Source organism: Lycorma delicatula, chromosome 1 (genome assembly GCF_047948215.1).
Source record: "Lycorma delicatula isolate Av1 chromosome 1, ASM4794821v1, whole genome shotgun sequence".
NCBI lineage: Eukaryota > Metazoa > Arthropoda > Insecta > Hemiptera > Fulgoridae > Lycorma > Lycorma delicatula.
In genome coordinates, this window is record NC_134455.1 from 258,466,015 (window position 1) to 258,489,083 (window position 23,069).

The following is a 23,069-nucleotide window of genomic DNA, read 5'->3' on the forward strand; positions in this document are numbered from 1 at the left end:
CAATATGTTCCAGAGACCAAAGAAATGAGCAAGGAATGGAATCACAGCGGCTCATCTCCTCCCAAGAAGGTTAAGGTGTGATCATACTGTCTGTTTTATGGGACTGTCGTGGAGTCATCTTAACAGACTACCTGGAGAAGGGTCAGACCATCATTGGCGTCTATTACTGCACGCTGCTGAGCAAATTGCGTGATGCTCTGATCAAGAAACGGCGCGGTATGATCACCAAAGGCGTCCGTCTTCTTGCCGACAATGCACCTACTCACTCACCTGAGCCTGAGGTACGGTTCAGGAATCAAAGCGATGTGGCTTTGAAATTTTGCCACATCCACCCTATTCTCCCGATCTCGTCCCAAACGACTTTTCCTTATTCCAGAACTCAAAAAAGATTTCGGGATCGGAGCAACAAAAATGACGTCATTCAAGAGATGGAACCATGTTTTTCGACGCAATCTGCCGAGTTCTACAATGGCGGCCTTCAAAGGTCAAGATACACTGAGAGAAATTATAACTATGGATGGTGACTTTGTAGAGAAGTTTTAAGAATAACAAACAAAAGTTAAGTTTTTGTTTCGATTACTTTTTAGTAATAATTAAAACTTTACGGTACACACTCGTATATATATTTTAGAGAAATAAGTTTGTTATATTTTTAAATGAGTTTTTTTTTACATTCAATGTTGATACAATTCCGTTATAACCACTGATGATGATATATTTTTAATAATAGAAATGCGCATTCATTTCTACTTTTTACTATTGCAAATGGTTCTTAAACGTTCTCTTAATTAGTTTATTTAACTATATTATTTTACATGAATTATTTTTTTGTAGAAAAAACAAATATTATTTTTTATTTGATCTTTTTATTATTTTTATTTTTGTCGTAATCTGCATTATAAGTTTCGCCGTATGGTGGGGTGGGTACTAATAGTCCGAGAACAGATCGTTAATGCTCTTATCTACTCTTAGCTCGGAGATTTTTAAGAGTATTAAAAACCTAACCAAAACTATTACAGAAAATGTCGATAACAGGGATTTTCAGACCTCTATAAAATAAAATTCATATAAAGGTTAAGTTACGAGAATCTTAAATTTGAATAACGATGATAATCATCTAAGATTAATTTTATTTCATTTTATATAAAATATTTCAAAAATAATAATGGTAAATCAATTTCAACTAAAATTATTATTTTTCTTCATAATTCATTAAAAAACAAATTTCTAGTTTCTGTTCTTTTCTTTTTTTTTCTAAATATAAATCTTTTTCTGTGTTGATGATGCAATATAATAATAAAACAAACAAAAATTTATAATTTCTTATTATAAAATGTGTCTAAATAGGGTTCTGTTCGAAGAATCGTGGTTGAAACAAATATTACAGCAGTCTGTAAAAAAGCGAAATGTCGATTATTAAAAAAAAATTTCAATACACATATGCAGACTTAACATAAGTGGTGTGTTAGATTGTTGTCGACACCGTGTCGTAATAGGCTATATTTTCTATAAACCGATTCGTAGAAGATCAAAATTCCAAATAGGTGGTAAGCCAGGTGACCCTGCTGAGTGAACAGGTAATCCCGCGCTCTGGCATTGTTTATAAACCATGATCGGCTTCTACCTAGCTCACAGTTGTTCTCCGTGCTTCGTATCCGCGAGTTGCATCGGCTTAGCTACCTCGTAATTTCTTGTTCCAGCATTAAGTGGTGTTGCGAACTCCTCGAGGTCATACACCAATACATTTTTCACGGCCACAACAATAAAGAGGTACGTTAATAAATGTAATCAATTGTATCTCATCTTCATTAAATTTAATTAAATATAAACAATTTTTCCTTTTTCTCGAGTAATTGACAACAAACCGGTAATAAGATCGTATTATTATTAACTACTAGTGATTATTATTATTACAAACCAATTTATTTTAAAAGACACCAGTACAATTCGCCCGTATTTCCTTCTTCGTTATACCAGTAATATACAAAACTTTTAACAAATTTAACTAAGTTTAACTAATTATTCCGTATGTTAATTTGTTTTAAATGAATAACATAAATATATATACTCGTATATGTATATATTTTTTTTTTTTTTTTTTTTTTTGTTAATCATATTTCATAATAAAGAGTTTGGTCCTCGATTTTAATCAAATAATTCTTCGTAAATCAGATCCACTTACAATCAAATCTTCATTTATTTGAAACTCCAGGTAACTTTCCTGGACTTCGATTTCTACGTCTGTTCTTTTTCAATAAACCAAATTAACAATATTCTCAGGGTAAGCTATTCCTATTCAGCACTGGATACCCCTGTTCGAATAGTCCGACTCTACGATATTTTCTAAAAACGTAATGGTTTCAGATTAAATTAGTAAATTAAAAAACTTAATTCAAGTCGTTTTAATATTTACGACCGCAGTTCTTCTTTAGATAAACATCAAATTTTTTCACTTTAATTATCCAGACCAGTAGCAAATAAGATGGTGTGATAAGAATAATACGAAGAATAAGAAAGAACGTTGTGAAAATCATTTAAATACGGAGTAGCCAGTGTTCTTTGAAGTAAGTTCGTTAATAGATAAGAAATCCGGTCAAGACAACTTATTTTAAAGTGTTAATAAGTCATCATTGAATAGATAATTCAATTATGATTTTACACAGTCGTATTAAATATTTCACTTATCTGTTGTTTTAAAAAGTTCGCTTTGCATTACAATACTAATTTAATTAAGAAAGATCTGCAGTTATTTTTTTCTTCTGTTAGCTAGAAGGGCTGGAGACATTTAACTGTAGACTTTAAACTTTATCCTAATAAAACTATTCCCCTTTGATCGTTACTAATGTACATTAGTCAGAGTTTAGACTATTAATTACTTTGATCGAGGTAAAATTTGTAAGTTAACACATTTTTCAGTAAACATAATTTCTTATAAATACATTTCTTAATTTTTGTAGAAACGTTTACTGAATTCCTTATTTCTAGTCAATTGTGAACATTACATTAAATATCAGATAATTTTTACTGCCTTGAAGGAAGAAAAGGAAGTATTGTTATTGCGAAAAACTTCGGTTTTCTGATTTCAACAGAAATATCCATTTTGACCATCCCCGAATCCATTTTGACTAGTTTTGTCGTGACGTCTGTACGTACATATGTATGTATGAACGTATGTATTTCGTATAACTCAAAAACTATTAGTCTCAGTTTGGATTTAGGACTGCTGTAACACCTAGTTCTGCACCTCCCTTTTGGATTGCAATCGATTGAACCAAAAGTGCCAAAAAAAGCCCAAAATCCAAAAAGTTGGATTTTGGACTTTTTCTTAACTGCAGTAATAAGCCCGCATTGAAAGCTTTTCAACGATATATCATAAATGGTATTTATTTTCATTGGTACCAGAGTTATAGCCTAATAAAATTTTAATTAATGAAATATTTGAATCTTACAAGGGAAGATATATCGGTTTGAATCAGACTTCTTCTCCTTTTTTTAAACTTTTGTTTTTTAATTTAGTTTTTTTAACATCTTTTTTTAATTTAAATATATTGATTTAATAATTAATTATAATCCACGATTGCGAAAAACTTTTACAATAAATAATAATTCAATAATACAAAAAATATGAAAAAAAAATCAGAAGTTACTAGTGAAATAAAAACATGTACTTTTAAAAATATGTATATGAAACTTAAATAGGCATTATTATTTATGTGCACATGTAACAGAGTTGATGAAACATCTGATTATTTAATATTAGTTGAAAATTATAATTTAGAATCGTATTACTTTTGGGTTTTCTAGTTTAATTTCTGTTTAATTTTATTTAATTATTCTGCAATTTCTGTATAATCTTATCTACATTAAAGTTAACTACTGAGTGACTGAAAAATAGACCCTCACAAGAACAACATATACATTGAGGCATACATGCCCAATCTTTAATAAATTACAAAAAATTCCTATCTTTTAGTTCATTACTCTCTGATATTGTTTGACAATATTCTCCCTAAGTCGGAGTTGATCATCATTTTGTTTACTTGTTTTTTGTTGCTTAATTTATGTACACGTTCTCTAGTTTTCGCACTTTCTCTCTCTTTATACTTCCTCTCTTAATCTTTTTATTCTTTCTTTGGTTTTGACATTTTCTTCCTCTTTATATGTATCATCTTCTTTTAATTTTTTAATTCTTCCCTTGCTCTTAACATTTTCTCCCCTTTCATATTCATCTTCTTGTCGTTTTTTTTTTTGTTTATTTTTTTGAGATCTATATCTTCATGTTATCTTTCTTTTTCCTGTACGATTGTTTCTTTTTCATTTTTGATTTTTCACAAAATAATCCAATAACAAAAACTGAATATTTTACACCGTAAGGTCGAAATTAACTTTTGTAACCAGTATACAGGAGTTCACTAAACGGAATAGTTTAATTATTATTAATTTTTATTTATACGACACATCAGAAATCTAAAACTTTTGTAAATCAACAACTCACGAAGATATGAATAATACTGATCTACTAATACGATTAATACAGGGACTTTTACTGTGCCTAATATTTCATGTAAGATTGTTGAATTAATAATTGTATAAAATATTTGATGTTAATAAAAACTAATTTCAGCTATTGTGTTTCTGTCCACTTTATTAAATAACTAGAGGATCGTATCTTACTTTCAAATTAAATAAGTTTAAATGAAGTGCAGAAAAAAATTTGTATGTAATTTAATCGGCGTAAATGAAAGTCATGTGGTGACCACATACTGTATTATGTGATTAAATGCCTCTGCCCCCGCCGAGCTGTTGTCTAACAGTAGCTAACGCACTTTCTAATCTTCCCAATCAGCTGTTACTAAACTAAGTAATTATTTTTTGATAATCTCTAAAAGGCGTATTAGATAAAGTACTTAATATAAACTTCAGTTAGTATTTATTCCGTTACAATTTTAAACACATTTAAAATTGTCGAAACATTTTTCGTAAAAATACATAATCCAAAAACCCTCCTTCCATAGAAGACTACTTTAGTAGGTATACATATAATTAAAAAAATTTAAATCAAAGATACAGTAGCTGTTACACGTAAACTCGTAAACTTTATATAATATGATGATCGTAATGTTGTCAATTGTTTACTGGTGACAAATGATGCTTTAAAATGTATAAACGCAGAAAATCTAATAAGAAGTCAAAAATACTTACAAATAAGTATTATTGACATTCTTAGTGTATCCGTTATGAATGAATCGTGAGGTTATTCATAAGTTTACAAGGTGTCCGCTGCGGCTGATCAGATCAGGTCGCGTAAGTATATACGACCAAACGCTTCGATTTTAAATAAATATCGGTAATATCTCAAACTTGATTGCTTAATACATTAAAATGATAAAATAATAAGAAAAAGTTAAATTGTGTTACGATAAAGTAAAATAAAAGGTTATGAAATTTCAACAGCTATGATCATTAGCCCGGTGAAAATTGATAGTATGTGAAAAGATTTCACATACTAACTTTAAGTATAACAACCATTTAATGAAATACAACACAGAATTTTTTTCTCTGCAGTTTTCTCTTTACAGTTTTTTCCATCATTCTTTGAAATTTAAGATCATCCCTTATAAAAAATAATTATTTCTTCTCCAATTATTTTTTTTTTTAAATAGACAAATTAATTAAATAATGATCGATCAATTCTTCGGTTACTTAAATTATTCTCTTGAAAAAATATAATTTTTTTATATAGCGATATGTTAAAATAGAATTGTAAACCATGTCTTCTTATTAACCACCTACTAAAATTATTCTAACTACTATCTACTCCTATTTTAAATTTAATCGGTTTTTTCATTACAAATTAAAAATAAAGTTAAGAAATTACTTACTGTTAAAAACTTTAAATCGTAAACGTTTCTTAGATCTACCGTTATTTTGATTTTTTTTACAAACTATTTTAATAATTTTCTTACCCTGTAATCACGAAGTATTTTTCGAATTTTCATCTCTGAATATAGATTTAGCACGCGTTCTCAAACCACCGACCAATAATTTATTAACATAAATTCTAAAAGTTACACATAGTTACCGCGCATCTACGCTTCTTTAAATAAGTATTCCGTTTGGAGATGTATTGTCGTACTACAGCAATCATCTGAAACAACTAAAAAAATTAAGTACTCGTGAATGACCAGACTGAAATGAGTTAATAAAAAAAAATCATCATAACCTACCATCAAACTGATTCTTGTAATTAATTCCCTTGTTTTGTTTTTGTACACTAAAAAAAACATATATTTCTTGGCGATTGAAATGTAAGAGAAAAGCAGAAAGTCTTGAGAAAAACGTTAGTAGAGTTATAACTTGTTAACTAACATTTCACTAAAAAAAAGAAAAAGAAACAAATACATATATATATATTATTTTGCTGCAAAATTTAAAAACAGTTTAAAAAATTAATAAAAGGCATTCATTAACATATTCAACACGTCAACATTTGCAATTCTGGCTTTGCTTACCAGCATTCATACGATTTGCAGTTCAACAAAGAGAGGTTAATGATCTACGTTACAGCGACTATGGTCTTGACATTTTTATAGATATGAGCCAAAATTTATGTTCTAACGTCGGATCCCTGGGTGTGTCGGCGTGTAGGATGCATAAAAAATTAGCAAATCCTTTTATTTTTACGTGGAAAAAATCCACAGTAAAACATCACCGACACAGTCTCGTAAAGGCGATAATTTTAAATCAATATTTATCCTTCTCGCTTATCAACAATAATTTGTAATTACTGAATCAGAAGATCGGATGTAAATAACCGAAAATAATAGAAACATCTAACAAAATAATGACAGTACTTTAACAGAAAATGAAAAATAACTTTACCGGTAAAAATTCAAAGGACACTTATTTATAAGTAGTGTAAAATTTTATTTTTTTTTCAATAATCGTAAAGAAATAGGGATTTTTTCAAATGTAAACGCTTTTTTTAAAGCTTGAGATATAAAATAACAGACTTTAAATTCAATCTGATAAAATAATATTTATAAACAGCTTAAAAACTTTTTCTTTCACTCAAATAAACTAATGTTCATAATCAAATATTTAATAATATTGCTCTTACAGAAATCAGATTCATAATCGAAATTAGTGTGCTCAATTGGCGGTAAGAACGACAAAATACTATCCGACGGCTTTTTCCCCAAAACATTTTTTTTTTTTTGGAACTATTTTGGTTATAAAATTCAGATTCAATTCGGAAAACTATATTATATGGAATAAACCTCTAAATACAATGTTTTTTTTCATTTGACAAGGTTAACTAATAAGTTATAAATTAGATTAAATTATGAAATGGCAAATAAACTTAATAAGTTTACTAAGATCAGTTCAGTATTCATCCTAAGAATCATTTAAGAGAGATATTTTTAGTGACCAGTCTTAAAAAAGGAAACTTTTAACTACTTAAAGTGAGAAAAATGAATAAACTGTCACTTTTCAGCGGGCATGCGTCCAAAAGAAGTAATTTTTAATAAAATTTGTAAGGGACGTGAAATTAAAGACATATAGAATAATTTCCTTGAGACTAATAATTTTTTCAAAATGTGTACTATACAATCAAATGAGAATTAATTAATTTTTACTTCATTTTATATATATATTATATTGTAAAAGAATTGGTTTTAAATATTTTAATTTCATATAGCAAGTATATTGCTACAACTCAAATTTGTGTCTAATTTACAGGGGATGCAACATTTTGTTATGGCAGTGCTGGCATTTGCCAGTTTCTGCTCTGTAAGCAGTTATGGCCCTCCAGCAACCAAAAACCGACACAGAACAACAACAACCACTGAAGCTCCAGCTCCATCACCTTCTGACATCAGCGGTCCAGCTGACAACAGTGTTTATTCTACAAGCAATGCTGCAGCTCAAGCTGGTAGTGGTTCTTATTCCTTCAGTAGTTCATCACCACCAAATTCAGTTGGAGGAGCAGGAGGAGGATATTGGTGGCAAGGATCCAATTCACCTTTCAATCCACAGCAACCCCTACCAGCTGTTCCCCCTCATTCTTCTGGATCGTCTAATACACCATCACATTCTGGTACACCCCCTACAAGCTCAGGGTCACCAATTGGTGCTCCATCAAGTCAAGGATCACCAATTGGCTCACCTCCAGGTCAAGGATCACCAAGTGGATCATATCCTGGTCAAGGATCACCAAGTGGATCATATCCTGGTCAAGGATCACCAAGTGGATCATATCCTGGTCAAGGATCACCAAGTGGATCATATCCTGGTCAAGGATCACCAAGTGGATCATATCCTGGTCAAGGATCACCAAGTGGATCATATCCTGGTCAAGGATCACCAAGTGGTTCATATCCTGGTCAAGGATCACCAAGTGGATCATATCCTGGTCAAGGATCACCAAGTGGATCATATCCAGGTCAAGGATCACCAACTGGTTCACATCCAGGTCAGGGTTTACCAAGCGGGTCAAGTCCTAGCCAAGAATCACAGACTTCAAAACCAATTGACGTTGCAAACAACCCGTTCCTAAGCTCAGCACTTGGTATCAACAAACCGGGTGGATGTAGTGGTCCTACATCTGGATGCGGTGTTCAACCTCAGTATCCACAAAGTCAAGGACAGTATCCAACAGTGCCACAAGGGTCCTCTTGTGGTACTCAGACTGGAGGATGTGCAGGACAACTACTTCCAGGAAGTGGATCTGGATTACCACAGCATACTGGAACAACTCCAGGGCAACCACAATATAATGGAGTTCCACAAGTTCAATCGCAATACCCTGGTTCAACACAAGGGCCACAACAATCTGGAGCTTTCCCAGGACAACCACAACATTCTGGAGTCTCTCCCGGACAGCCACAATACCCTGGTACTCCTCAAGGTAAACCACAAAATCCAAGCACTTTCCCTGGGCAGTCACAGTATCCTGTAACAAATCAAGGCCAACCACACCAACCAGGCACTCAATCTGGACAACCACAATATACTGGTGCTCCTCAAGGTCAGCAACAATTTGGTGCTTCTCCAGGACAACCACAGTACCCTGGATCACATCAAGGTCAACCACAACAACCAGGAAATTTCCCTGGACAATCACCGCATTCTGGAACCTCTCCAGGGCAACACCCCGATGCTCAACAAGGTCAGCCACAATACCTTGGATCCCCAACAGGTCTACCTCAGTACCCTACTGCTTCTCAAACCCCTGGACAACAGCAATACCCAGGATCACCTCAAGGGAAACCAACACATAGTGTACTTCCTCAAGGTATGTTTGTATAATAGTTTATAATTTAAGTAGTCTATTGTTCAAAAGCTTAAACATATAAAATTATAAAGAACAAACTTTAGAAAAAGAATAAACAAATTCTTTTTTCAGATTAACAAAAACTTTTAACATACTGTTGTATTTGTACAAATAGATGAAAAATGTTTTTTTTGGGCATCTTGGAAAATATGCAAGTACAGAAAACCATATATAAAAAAGAAAATAAGTTTAAACCCGTAAAAATTTGGCATCGTTATTTTCTATAAACAATTTTTATAAGATTTAGTTCATGGACAGCAGCTTTCTTGACAGTTGAATTTTTTTTATTTACTTTCTCAGAATTCATTTCTACAATATTTAAAATTAAAGTTGATAAAATCTGCAAGCTTTTCTGTAGAATACTATTAGAGATGTTAAACCTAGACCCCAATCGTTTTAATTATTTTCTTGTGTTAAATTTCAAGTAACAAAACCAGAAATCAAATCCATAAATTCTGTAATGACTAGGGAAGAAAATGTTTTCCATGAAACCTAAGAAATGTTTTCCATGAAATCTGTTAGTGTCTTATTAATCTTTTCTATTATGTTCTTTAACGTTTATTTATTTTTTATTTGTTATATGGCTGATGTTTATTTACAATCAATGTGTATAATGGGAGGTTATTATTCTAATTTTGAAAAACTTGTGTAACTGATTATGTTTACTTCAAATTATAAAGGTAAAAAGATGCAATATTAATGAAGTAATAAATAAATTATAAATACTAATCTACTTAAAAAACAAATACATTAAGGAAATGAAATGATTCTGCAAGTAGCAATAAAAAGTGAAATAAAATTTCCAAGTATCATATTTCAATTTTACCTGAAGTATTTTAAATTTTGCAAAATATTATAATTTAGTTATTTAAAAATAAATATCACAATTCATTAATTTAAAATTAGCTTAATGTAGTTGTGATTTTATAAGAAATCAAGTTCAAAAATAAAAAAAGTCTGTAATTTTAGGAATAGAATTAGTCATTAAATAAGGTTTAGAGTTTGATCTGTTTCCAAGCAAATAAATATGTGTCAAGAGTTCTCGAAATAAAAAATTAAAATAGATAGTTTTTTTTTATATATTTCCACAAGAAACATTTTTAAAAAAGATCTGTACCGATGTATGCCCAAAATATTTATAATAATTTTTATAAACTTTTCTGAAAGATTTTTAGTAGGGTTTCACCCCCTCACAACATAACTCAGAATTCAATATTTTTACACAATAATAACTAAACTATTATAATTTATTAACAAATAATATTATAGCAAACAACAATAAACACCTATTTATCTAATACAATACAATACAATTATGAAATTTTATTTAAAAAAGTAGAATTTTTATACAGCTTGAGTATAGTCAAATGACACAATCATTATAATCAGTTTTATTTTGTGACATTATTTTTATTTCTACTTTTTTGACACAGGACAACCACAAGTTCCTGGCAGTTCTTCTCAATATCCGGCAACATCTTCACCTCAATCTCAACAACCACAGTACCCACAGTATGGTGGATCAAACAATATTCCTTCTGGCAGTAAGTTTCCCCCACCTTTTCCTGGGGCAAGTGCTCCTTCTGGACAACTATGCAACCAACCTGGATATTTATGTATCACAAAGACAGCATGTAGCCAAGGAATTTTATCAAAAAGTGGCGTCCCTGGAAGAGCAGGAGTAAGTTATTGTGTTAATAATATAACAATTACTTAATAGGTTATAATTTTAACTATTGAATTATTCACTTAAAGGAGTCACAATAATTGAAAGATAGATAGATAGTAATAGATTTATTTATTTTAAAAATTAATAAATAAAACAAAGTGTCTACCCAATCCCTTTACATTCCAAAATTACGTATGTACACTAATTCATTTGCTTTTAAATAAGAGATACCTAGGTGATATATTAAAGATAGCCTCTGGTTATAAGGAACCTTTTGAACAAAATATTTTTACCAATAAAATAAACACTATACATTAGATGCACATACACTTTTATAATATATGACACCTGATATTTTATCCGATATGTACAGTTTTAAATCAGCATAATGCATTTATATTAATACATGCAGAAGTAAAAAAGGAAAAATTACATACATAAATTAAAATATGTATGTATTTAATTTTTCATACATACATATATGTATGTATGTAAAAAAAAAATACAATTACAATTATACAAAACCCTTTGTACTTAGCAAATCAGTCACTCTACAAGACTGCATCTTAATATATTATAATATTTTTTCATAAGAAGTTATACATTCAATGTCAATTTTCATTACTAATTAATCTCTTTTAAACAACAATTATGTACGAGTAACATAAATTCATAAATTCATAACTGTAATTTTTTAGTTTTATTAATTAAATTTAATTGCATCCATATGCATAAAACTAATTTTATTCTTGGATTCACAAAAAATATTCATTTCATAATAAAGTTGCTATATCATGTTAATAGGCTAATTTCATATAATAAATTACTAAAAAATTCATAAAGAATACAAGATATGTATGTTTCACAGTTCACTTGCTCCTAAAATAGCTTTAAACTTTTAATAAGATTTCTTTATACGAAAATAATACTTCTTGCTAATTTTCATCTAGTTATGACTGTTTTAAAACTTCATGAAACTACATAACTGAATTACAATTTCTTTTGTGGAAAAATTAATTACAAAATACTACTACTCATTATTTCTACATTTTTTAAGAAAAATACTATTTGATTTTTATACTACAAAAGGGGATGAATAATATTCAAGAATGTTTTAAAATTATTTCCCAATAGTTTTAAATATGGTGTTATGTTCATTGACTACAATAACATCAATTTGAAATATTCTTCAGTTTTTCAATATGCAAATAATATATTTAATGAATAAAAATAGACACATGCATACACAATTATATGTGCATTTGTTAATAACATATCAAGAGTGTTCTCACGTTAATAAAAAAATATATATACTTTTGAATTTCCAGAATTCATGGTTAACTTCAAATACTGTATATTCAAATGCACATATAAATAGGTGAATACAATCAATAGGTAATCAATACAATCAATTGGTGAATACACCTATTCAAAAAGATCTTCCTGCTAATAATTATTTTGTTCATTAATTAAATCATAAATAATAATTATTATTATTATCATTATTGATAATTGAATATTAGTGAGAAATTATTTAAATACTGGTATTTTGGTATTACTGATGCTTAGAGATACTGGGATGGAGGGGTATTGTGATTAAAGATTTTTTCCATGTAACAAAATCAAACAATTTATATTATTTTCACAGAACATGAACTCAGCAGTCTATTAAGAGCTTTATTCTTAAAATAAGACCACTGTTGATTTAATATTGGTTTTTTTTTGTTCATCAAATAATTTCATGTAATATATTTAAAAAATAATACATCCCCAGTAAAGCTAAATCATTTTAATGATTGTCACAATGTTTAATTGAAAATGGAATTTTATAAAAATATAATATATTAGTTTTAGCATCCTATTTTTACAGATTTGTAATGTAGCAACTGAAGTATGCTGCAAAATCCCAACAAGCTCCAGTCAAGGTACACAATCTTCCCCAAGCATTGGTTATGGAAATGGAATTAAGCCAGGCACAAATGGTATACCTATTGGAGGCTCTATTTATGACAAGAATCCTTCAACAGTTTATGGTAAATTAAAATTATTAACATATTTATTTACAACATTTAAATTTTTGTTAAACATTTAAAGGATAAACTACTACTTTTTAATAAATTAATTTTACATCAGAAACCTCTTATCACAAAGATAAAATAGTTTTAACTTACTTTTTACAGATTGCATTTTTTAATCACACCATAACATTTTCAATTTGGAATAAAACAAAGTAGAAAAGGATCTATTTAAAATTAAATACAATGATTTATTGAACAAGAAAACAAAAACAAAGAGCCAAATAAAATTGGTGATAACTTAGACAAAAACGCTATTGGCAGCTAGTTATAGTAATAAATTGTAATTAACGTGCAATGCTTGTTACGCAGGTGATGGTTTTTAACAATTAAAGTAAATATTTTTCTTACAGAAAAATTTCTATTTTTTCAATTTTACTTTGAAAACGTAAAATCATTTAATGGTCATAATCTTAAATGAAAATTTGTTTAATTTCAATCATTTGTGTAAAATACATGTTTTTTATGTTTTAATGAATACAGAATAATGGAAAATAGATGGTTATATAAAACAAATTAAATGATCCTGAACATTATCTAAAAAGAAGACTATTTTCCTCACAAAATTAAAATGAATTTATCATTCACATTAATGAATTATAATTGTACATGACTATCTAATACAGTAGATATATACAGTACATAATTATGGAAATTACTGTTCTATTAAAATTATAACAGTTATTAAATTAATTAAACGTATTATATTACAGCAACTCCAGCTTCTCCTCAACAACCATACACTGGACCACTGAACACTACACCTCATCCAGGCTGCCCTGCAGCTCTAAAATGTGTTCCTATAACCTACTGCACTGCTGAGGGAGTCATGGCAAATTCACAGGTATATCTAACAAGAGAACAGCAAGAAAACAGAGTTCCTTTAACTGTAAGTATAATTAAAATGAAGAATTTGAACTTATATCATGAATATAATTCTTAATTAACTATAACATACCATAAGATAATTGTGTTTTTTAAATCTGCTACAGTAATTAAATTTATAAATAAATATACATACTTTTAAATTTCAACTTTTAAAAATTTTAAATAAGACTTTTATGAATAATTACTTTACATTAGACTTCAAAAAAGTAATTAATTTTCCATCTGTATCATATTCAGATTCAAACACTCAGTCATGTGAAATATAATTATACAATTTAGGTAGATTTTACATAACTAACAAAATAATTAGATTAATTTTATGAGTATTTTTTTAATACTAAATAAATGAATAATTAGCTACTTTTAATAGTCTTTTTAAATGATTTTATTACAAAAATGTTAAAAGTTCAGTATTGTTTTGCAATTATCATAAAAACCAAAAGATATTAAACAGATATCAAAGAAAGGCTTTACTTTATATTTAAATTTAGAAAGTTTATTTGATGAGTTTTACTTTCATAAAGAAAAAGTTAATATTTTTTTAAAAAATTCATAAATTGTCAGGTCATTTGAAATATGGGAAAGAAAATATTTTTATGTAAAAAAAAAACCACAAAATAATTAAATTTTAAAAAACTAGTCATTATAGAAAAAAGGAGAAATAATAAGTCTACCAGTCCCTTACAAACTAGTGAATATGTAATGGACAGAAATCAAGTAGATAAAATTAAACGATTTGGAATTGTAAGATCATGACTGGAATTGTAAGAAGATGGGACTTGTCATATGCTAAACATGTGAAACTTTTTTCACATGCAACCATTGTCATATTGAGTAAATTTGAAGTTTTCCTTAACTTAAAGGTGGGAATCTTTTGTATCTCCTACTTAGCACTGGTGAAATCTACCTTCGCCTTCCAGCATACCAAAAGGGATTTTTTTTTACTTACATTGATAATCTCAATAAAATAAAGTAGATAATTTTAGTGATTTATAATATATATATATGCACACACACAACACACACACACATGCATGCGTGCACTCTTGTCAGTTTAAACCTAATTTAGTATCATTTTAATTTCTACAGGATTGCATGAACCCAGACACCAATGTAGTTGGTAAATGTTGTCGAGATCCAAACTACAAAGACCCATGGCCAGCAGGTATGATGATGCCAAAAGGACCAACTGGAGAAGGATTTGATGATGGGCAGTATCATCCACAAGACAACAAAACTCCATTTGATGATGGTCAGTATCACCCTTCTGAACAGGAAGCATCTGACACTTTCAGTCATCAGGCTGGAATATATTATAATGTAGTTTCAACTACTCCAAAAGGACACACTATTAAAAAGCCAATCGGTAAGTTAAGTGTGTGAATATACAGACACTCATCACTGCACAGCATGAATTTACTTTGATGCACGTACGCCATGAATACTTTCATTAGGATTGTACATAGTAGTCTGCATGAATAATAATATTATACTAAAATTATAATAATCCAGAAAAAATTATGACATAATACGATAATGATCAGTTACAAATTACCAACTGAACTATCAATAATTACTTAGAAACTGTAACTTTTACTTTTTCAGTAATCTCAAAATATCCAGTAGTATACAGTCTGTAAAAAATTCTAAATAAAAGTGCATCCACATCTTTACGGTTTCATTATGGTTACCTTTAATCGGTTATATTTATTATTTTATAACTAACAGTTCTTAAAATTAATATTATTGACAAGAAAAAGTACAAAAGTAGATAAGAAATAGATACTTTCAGGCTCAAGAATTACTAAATAATATTTACTGTACAGATTGCTAAGTATAACTTTAACTGCACTTTAAATTAGGTTCATTTCATTGCTCCCAAAAATAAATATAATTTAGAATAAAAGAATAAAGGGAAGTACGAGTTTTACGATTATTATTAAAATTAAGTTTTTATACGGGGGCAATTGTAATGAATTTTTATTGTAGGAAGTTTAATTATGAGAAGTCTATTTTTTTCATAGAGAATATTTTTCATATCTTATATGAATAAAAAGGATATTATTTATGGCAAAATTAAAGTCATAAATTTAGATCATTTCCGATTCAAAGCTTTCTTATAGTACTCAGACATTCTTAAATTAATCGAATACCCTTGGTTTTTTTTTTTTTATGTAGTAGCCCTATTACTAACACTAAAGCTTCTTCTTTACCTCCACACTTCAAGGAACTTTCTCACAAGAACAGACCTTAAATAACCTCCTGGAACAAAATATCACATAGAGCTGTTTATTTCTGGAATATAAAAACCAAATTTTTTTAGTTACAATAAAAATCAGAGAAATAAATATTCCCACTCCTAGTAAAAACAAAATTTTCATTTTTCTTTCCTTTCAGCCTTCATTACCTTGCAAATAAAATCAAAGTTCTCAAACAAAGATGACCCAACAGCTACACAACTTTGTATTCTAACTTGATAGATATCTGGTTGCCACCTCCTTTAGCAATCCTGATAATTTATCAAAATTCTTTCCTAATATTCATATATTTTTGTACCAATATACAGCAATACCGATATTTTATCCAGTATAAATATGAAGGGCTACATTAATATTACTAAATCATTCATTGAATCTAATTCTAACACACAAATATATTTTTAAAGAAAAATATAGTTTTTACACAGAAAAATTAAAATTTATTCAACTAAAAGGGGCAGATCAAAAATTAAGACAATCATGTTTAAAGTTTTTATCAGTTTGTATTATGTAATTAAAAATGTTTTTAACTTTCAGGTAACTTCAATCAGAAGCCAACACCATTTCCAGTAAAACCTGGTGCACCTAGCAGTCCTGGTAGATTCCCAGCTCCTGTTTATGAAAATGAACTTCCTGAGGGAAGTGGTATCACATCTGGAGGATTAGGTACTCCTTCTAATGACATCTTACCCCCTAAACAAGGGCAACCAGGCACTGGTTACAATCAAATCATTCCTAGTAATACTGCTTCAGGACAACCATTTTCTCCACAGACATCTCAGTCCAGTCAATCTACAGCTACTGTATCTATTCCTGGACAACCGACACAGTCTGGATATCAACCTCAAATTCCATCTTTATTCAGTCCATCTAGTCAAACCCAACAACCTGGGCAAGTAAGCTTATCGCCTGGGTATCCTCAAGGTCAAAACACAATTCCAATTCAGCCTGATCAAGTGACACCAGGTAAAACATCTACTAATCAATTTGGTCAGCCGACTCCAGGAAATCCAGTTCAGCCAGGCTCACAATTGATCACTAATCAACCATCTGGACAACCTGGATATCAACCGACACAACCAAATTATTCTCAGCAGCCAGGTCAACTATTCCCAGGTCAAGTAACTCCAAACTTTCCATCAAATAATCAATATCAAATACCTGGTCAGGGCAGTACTCTGAATCCATCAGTCACAACATACACTCCAAGAGGACACCAAGCTGGTCAACCGAATCAAGGTTTCACTCCTGGTCAAATTGCACCAGGCTCATCATGTGGCATAAGACATCAGGTAATACTACCAAATATTTGTCTAATCTACCAACAGACTTTGATTTCTTAACATAATTTTACCTTTAGAATTAAATCATTCACTATCATTATCAATTTAAATGTAAATAGGTTTTTTATTTTTATATTAAATCAACAATTATGTTCACTAAAGTGTTAACAGTTATTTTATATAAAATTGGTTTAATTGTTATATATTGGAATAAAAATATTGTAAAAATTACATTCAACTAAGAAAAAATCTGGAATGTATAGATACATACAGATTATACAAATTGACATACATTTTTTAAACATAGAACTAACTGAAAATTTAGCTTCAATTAAATGAAGTATGTGGTATATTCTATATTAGCAGAATACAGCTACTTTTACAAACTTTATAATTCCAATTCATTAGGCAATAATATATCTTTAACATAAAATTAGCATATATCACATTTTAATATAATAATCTTTATTAAATGTAAGCTTAGGCTTAAAATATTCTAAGAAAGGCAAATTGTATAACCACAGAAAATAACTTAATTTTGTATTTTTATTTTTTGAAACTAGACATTCTCAAGCAACCCAGAAGAAGCTGGAATAACAGAGTTCCCATGGCAAGCTTTAATAACTTCAGCTGGAAATAAAACTTTCCTTTGTGGAGCAGCAATTATTTCTGAAAATGCAGTTATAACAGCAGCACATTGTGTTGAAAAGTAAGATAAAGATATTTACATAAAAAAAAAATATTTTTTAAAGTTACGACACTACATACTACATAATTAAATTGTCAAAACAATACTTTTAGGTGTCAAAATAGAATGAAAAATACTCTGCAGTCATATTTAAAATTATAAATTTCTTCAATGAAAGTTACCATTTCTACAACAATACTTCATTTCTTAAAGCAATTATTATTCAACAATATTAACAGAAAACACATATTCATATGCAGAATAATATAAAATTGTTTAAAACTTATAATTCAAAAACTTTAAAAAATTCTCTTTGAAAGCTTAATTATTTTTTAACAGCTTAACAAATATTCAAAAGAAAAAAGGATTTTTTTAATAAAAGAAAATCTTTCAGTTTCAGGTCAAAGGATTTAATAGTTAAAGCAGGTGTATGGAAACTGTTGTCTCCAACTGAACAAGCAGAACAGATACGACCAGTGAAAGCTATAGCTCGTCATCCAGAATATGACGCAGGTAGTCTTGCCAAAGATTTGGCTGTGCTTGTCTTCTCACAATCATTTGTACCAACAGAGCATGTTGATAAGATCTGTCTTCCACAGTATGCAGGAACTCGACCACAAAGTAGCACTTATGTCGTCACTGGCTGGGGTCGTCAAGCCCTAAGAGGTAAATTAAATTATTTTATCTAACCATAAATATAAAAATAGAAACTTAATATCACACAATTACAATCATATAAAATCATTTATACAATTATTCCATTGCTATAGCACAACAAAGCAAACAAAATATTTTTAACTATTCGACCATCAGAAGTATAATGTATTTGAGTGAAATTTTTGTTTGTATCTGACCGTGTAATACTAAAACAGCTGTAACAGTTTTCATGAAACAATTATTAAACAACAGCTCTAATCCACAAACGTTGTCATTTCAAAAACCAATAAACATGAAAAATAATAAAAAGATATTAAATTCTATCAGTGGGAACAGTTCAAAATTGGTTCCGAAAAAGAAAATTAAAAGAAAAAATCCATATAAAATAACTAAATAAATAACTTGGTCTAAGTAGTGATTCTACAACAATAAAAATGTTTAATTTTCAAGAGTAAGTTTTCAAAATGTTTACTTTGTCAATACACTACAAATGACACTCTAATGTATTATTTACAATTTAAAAATCTAAACTATAAATACGAGTACATACTACATTTTCATGAAATTCCTGTAATTATTTCTGTACTAAAAAATATTCCCAAATTGAAAACATATACTTTCTAACTTTTTTTGTGATAAAAATAGTTGGTTAATTCAATCAACAACTACGTGGCAATTTAATCAACAGTAGTGAGAGATTTTTCTGTACTCATGTTTTTCATTCATTTTTAACACCCCGCTTATTTTGGTCAATTGAAAACAAAAAAATAATTACTGATTAACAAAAAATCCATTTCTTAATTTTTTAATAAAACAAAAAGATTGAATAAATTTTAATGACATCTATGACCCTACTGAGTGTCAGTATCTATCACACAAGCATACTAGTTGAGGAAATATTTTGTGGTCAGTACCACACACTTCCATTTTTCAAATTTTTTCACATTATTTCACAACCAAGTTTTTTCCCAATAATATAACATAAAAAGTGTAATTTAAAAACAACTTACAAACGTAAATGTGTAAATAAATACAAATTTATACAAGTAGATACATATCCAATACAAACACAAAACAAATAATTAATAATAATCATTTTATTCTTTCTGTCTTTTTTTCTAGGTCCCATTCCAAACAGCATTCTTCATAAAGTTGATGTATTTTTTATGGATAATGCTAAATGTGAAGAAACCCTTAGAGGTACTCACTTAGGAAAATATTTTATATTAAATAAAGGATTTTCCTGCGCCCTTCCAAAAACCAGCTCTGATTTATGCAAGGTAAGATTTAAGTTAGCAAGTAATAAACAAAAAATTATATTTCCAGAGTTACAGTAAATAATTACAGAATAAATTTTACTCATAAATATATTTGCAAAGTATTTATAAATAACAGTTCTGAAATAATAAAAATTAAGCAGTTTTTAAATTAAACATTATGAGTAATGATTTTCTGCAGATGATTAATAGTTGTATGTTACTATCACAATAAAACAAAGCATTATTTACAGTAACAGTGTCATTCTTCATACAAGCAGTTATCATTTAAACAATATCTAGGGTTTTTAACAAGCTAATGATAATTAAAACTGCATATTTTACTGAGACATAACATATAGCTTTAATGTTAACTTATGTATATTTAATATTAAATATGTATAGATTGATTAGATGGAAATGTACACTACAAGATTTAAATGGTAATCTCAAATCTAAGTAAGGTGAATAATTGTTTTTGAAGGAACCAGGATTAATCAGATGACAAAAAGGAATGATATACAAATGAGTTTCTCTTCAATGTAATTCAGTTAAACAACTTCAGAAAAGTATATAAATAAATTAAATTCTATGTAACATGACGTGACAGCTGAGTACAGTTAAAATGATGTACACATTTATGTTTCCAGGTTGATGTAGGAGGTCCAGTAGCATGTGACCGTGGTGATGGTCATTACGAGCTAGCAGGTGTTAACAGTTGGGATGTTGGCTGTCCAGCAGAACAAACACCTACTGTTTTTTCAAACCCAGATGCAGAATGGATTCAACAGATATTAAACACACCAACAGAAAAACTTGAACAAGATGAAGAAAAATACAATAATGACAAATTAAAAGGTGAATCACTTGACCAAGTTGACATCGACCAAAAGCCAGGATTTGCCCTAGGTTATGGCAAATAATTGAAATATTCTTATAGCAATTATTTTTAATATAAAAAGACTGTTTACGCTTTTATAATATTCATTAAATAAACTACTAAAATAGTAAAAAATATATATTATTTCTGAATAACTCTTTCAACATCAAAAATTATTTATATTATATTTATATATGATTAAAAAATATGTGTATTTATACAGAACAAATGTAACTACTCTTTGCTGCAGAAAGTAAAAGGGAATACTCTAATTTGTATACTAATAAGTGATTATTGAGAGTTTAGGTAAACTTTTATTAAAACAACAAGTTTATTATACATTTATGACTTCGTAAATAGACCAAACATTCACATATGTGAAATTGATATCCAATTAACGTCAATTCCCTTTATTTGATAAACAGTTTCATACTACACCAAAAAACTGGAATAATAATAATAATAATAATAACCCAATACATAGATACATTGTAATATTACTGCCTGCAAAATCTGTTTAAGTAGCTAATATGGATTTTATAAAAAAAAACATCTTAACTACTATAATGTTCTACGATTTATGACTTGCATAAATTAAATTTTGAAATATATTTTTACTTACTGATTACGAATTCTGCTGTTATTATTTTGGGGTTTTCCTCCTAAGACCATAAGGAAAAATGGAAACATAACTTTTAATAAACTAATGAAAACATACTCATTAGTCTCAAAGAAGGTCTTAAAAACTATCATTGAATTAAACTACCAAATAAAACCAGAAAGTTACTTTAAACCGCTTGCAGTGTATTCAAATGTATTTTCATTCTCTTTACATTTTACATAGTTTTATATAACTGAAATAAGCATCTCATGAGCCATTCAATTTTTAAAAGCATCAACATTATTAGACAGGCAAAAATTAGACAGGTAGACAGGTAAAAATTGATTAAAGTTCTGTTAAGGTCCATTTAATTTTTTCTTTTAAATCTAGAAATAAGATGGTGAACTTAAAAACTACTGCAGTTTTCTATATTTTGTATGCATAATTTTTTCCCCTTTAATAACTATAATAAAAGCAGATGTACAAAATGAATAGTCAGTTTAATCAAACTCCAAAAAGACAGCAGAACATATCAACCACCTGGTTAATTGAAGGAAGTATAATGGCTGTGTTAGTTATCAAACAAGGACCTGAGTTCACTTCCTGGAATGGAGAGTAATCTTTTCAACAAAAAACATTCACATCACAACAGGCTAGATTCACTGGAGTAACAGATCCAATTAATGAATCTATTCCATATTCAAAGCTAAGGTATCCCAAAACAAAGGAACAAAACATCCTATGACTGGGCCCAAACACGATTGAAAACAAAAAGGGAAGACTGTATGAGACCTTCACGGATAAAAATTTGAGTACACAGTATCACAGATCATTAAATAAACATAAATATTTCTCCCAAACAACATTAATCTCAGCGTGCTTATTTTTTTAAAAGGCAGATCAAGAGTATAAATTTTATGAATTCATAGTTTGAATTCTGATGTTCAGTGTTTCTTACTGAATTCGTATATCAATCAAGTTGTTTACGCTATCTACTGGATAGTACATTCTCATAATCTGCAACTAGTTCTGAAGTGTAAATAACCACAAGTGTGTGAAACAGTAGTATTCACTAGAAGTAAAACATCAGATGGATTCTGGTTTTGTTTCTTGGTTTTGTGGATTTTACTAAAAAATGTTTTTCTTTCAAGTATGTAACTTTTTACTCTAAGTATGTATGTATGTATGTATATATGTATATATGTATATATGTAAGTATGTATGTATGTATGTATGTATGTATGTATATATGTATGTATATATGTATGAATATGTTTTGTGTTTCTAAAAATATATTATATGCAGTATAAATAACTTAAAACACATATAATACAAAAATATTAAGTGCTTAAGTTGCAGCTATTTTTTTTTTTTTTTGCATTTGAAAGGGAAATTTTAACATGACACCTAAACTCTGGGACGTCACATTTGTCTTTGTTGTTTTACATAGAACAAATCTGAATGTCTTTTTCTTTCA

General features: G+C 28.9%; 1 protein-coding gene across 1 annotated transcript; it reads left to right on the forward strand.

Moving 5' to 3' along the window:
* Nucleotides 1-1,581: 1,581 nt before the first annotated feature.
* Nucleotides 1,582-21,126, forward strand: LOC142330774 (uncharacterized). Its single transcript, XM_075376228.1, has 11 exons — nt 1,582-1,770; nt 7,744-9,298; nt 10,771-11,018; nt 12,877-13,039; nt 13,795-13,970; nt 15,059-15,335; nt 16,765-17,519; nt 18,074-18,219; nt 18,593-18,864; nt 19,978-20,135; nt 20,762-21,126. Exons 2-11 carry the CDS (start codon nt 7,747-7,749, stop codon nt 21,032-21,034), a joined length of 4,020 nt encoding a protein of 1,339 aa, XP_075232343.1. The 5' UTR covers nt 1,582-1,770; nt 7,744-7,746; the 3' UTR covers nt 21,035-21,126.
* Nucleotides 21,127-23,069: the final 1,943 nt, after the last annotated feature.

Excerpts from the sequence above, each read along its gene's own strand:
- LOC142330774 (XM_075376228.1), top strand. The coding sequence starts at position 7,747 with ATGCAACATTTTGTTATGGCAGTGCTGGCATTTGCCAGTTTCTGCTCT. Across the intron at positions 11,019-12,876 it reads GCGTCCCTGGAAGAGCAGGA|ATTTGTAATGTAGCAACTGA; the intron begins GTAAGTTATTGT and ends CTATTTTTACAG. Across the intron at positions 17,520-18,073 it reads CATGTGGCATAAGACATCAG|ACATTCTCAAGCAACCCAGA; the intron begins GTAATACTACCA and ends TTTTGAAACTAG.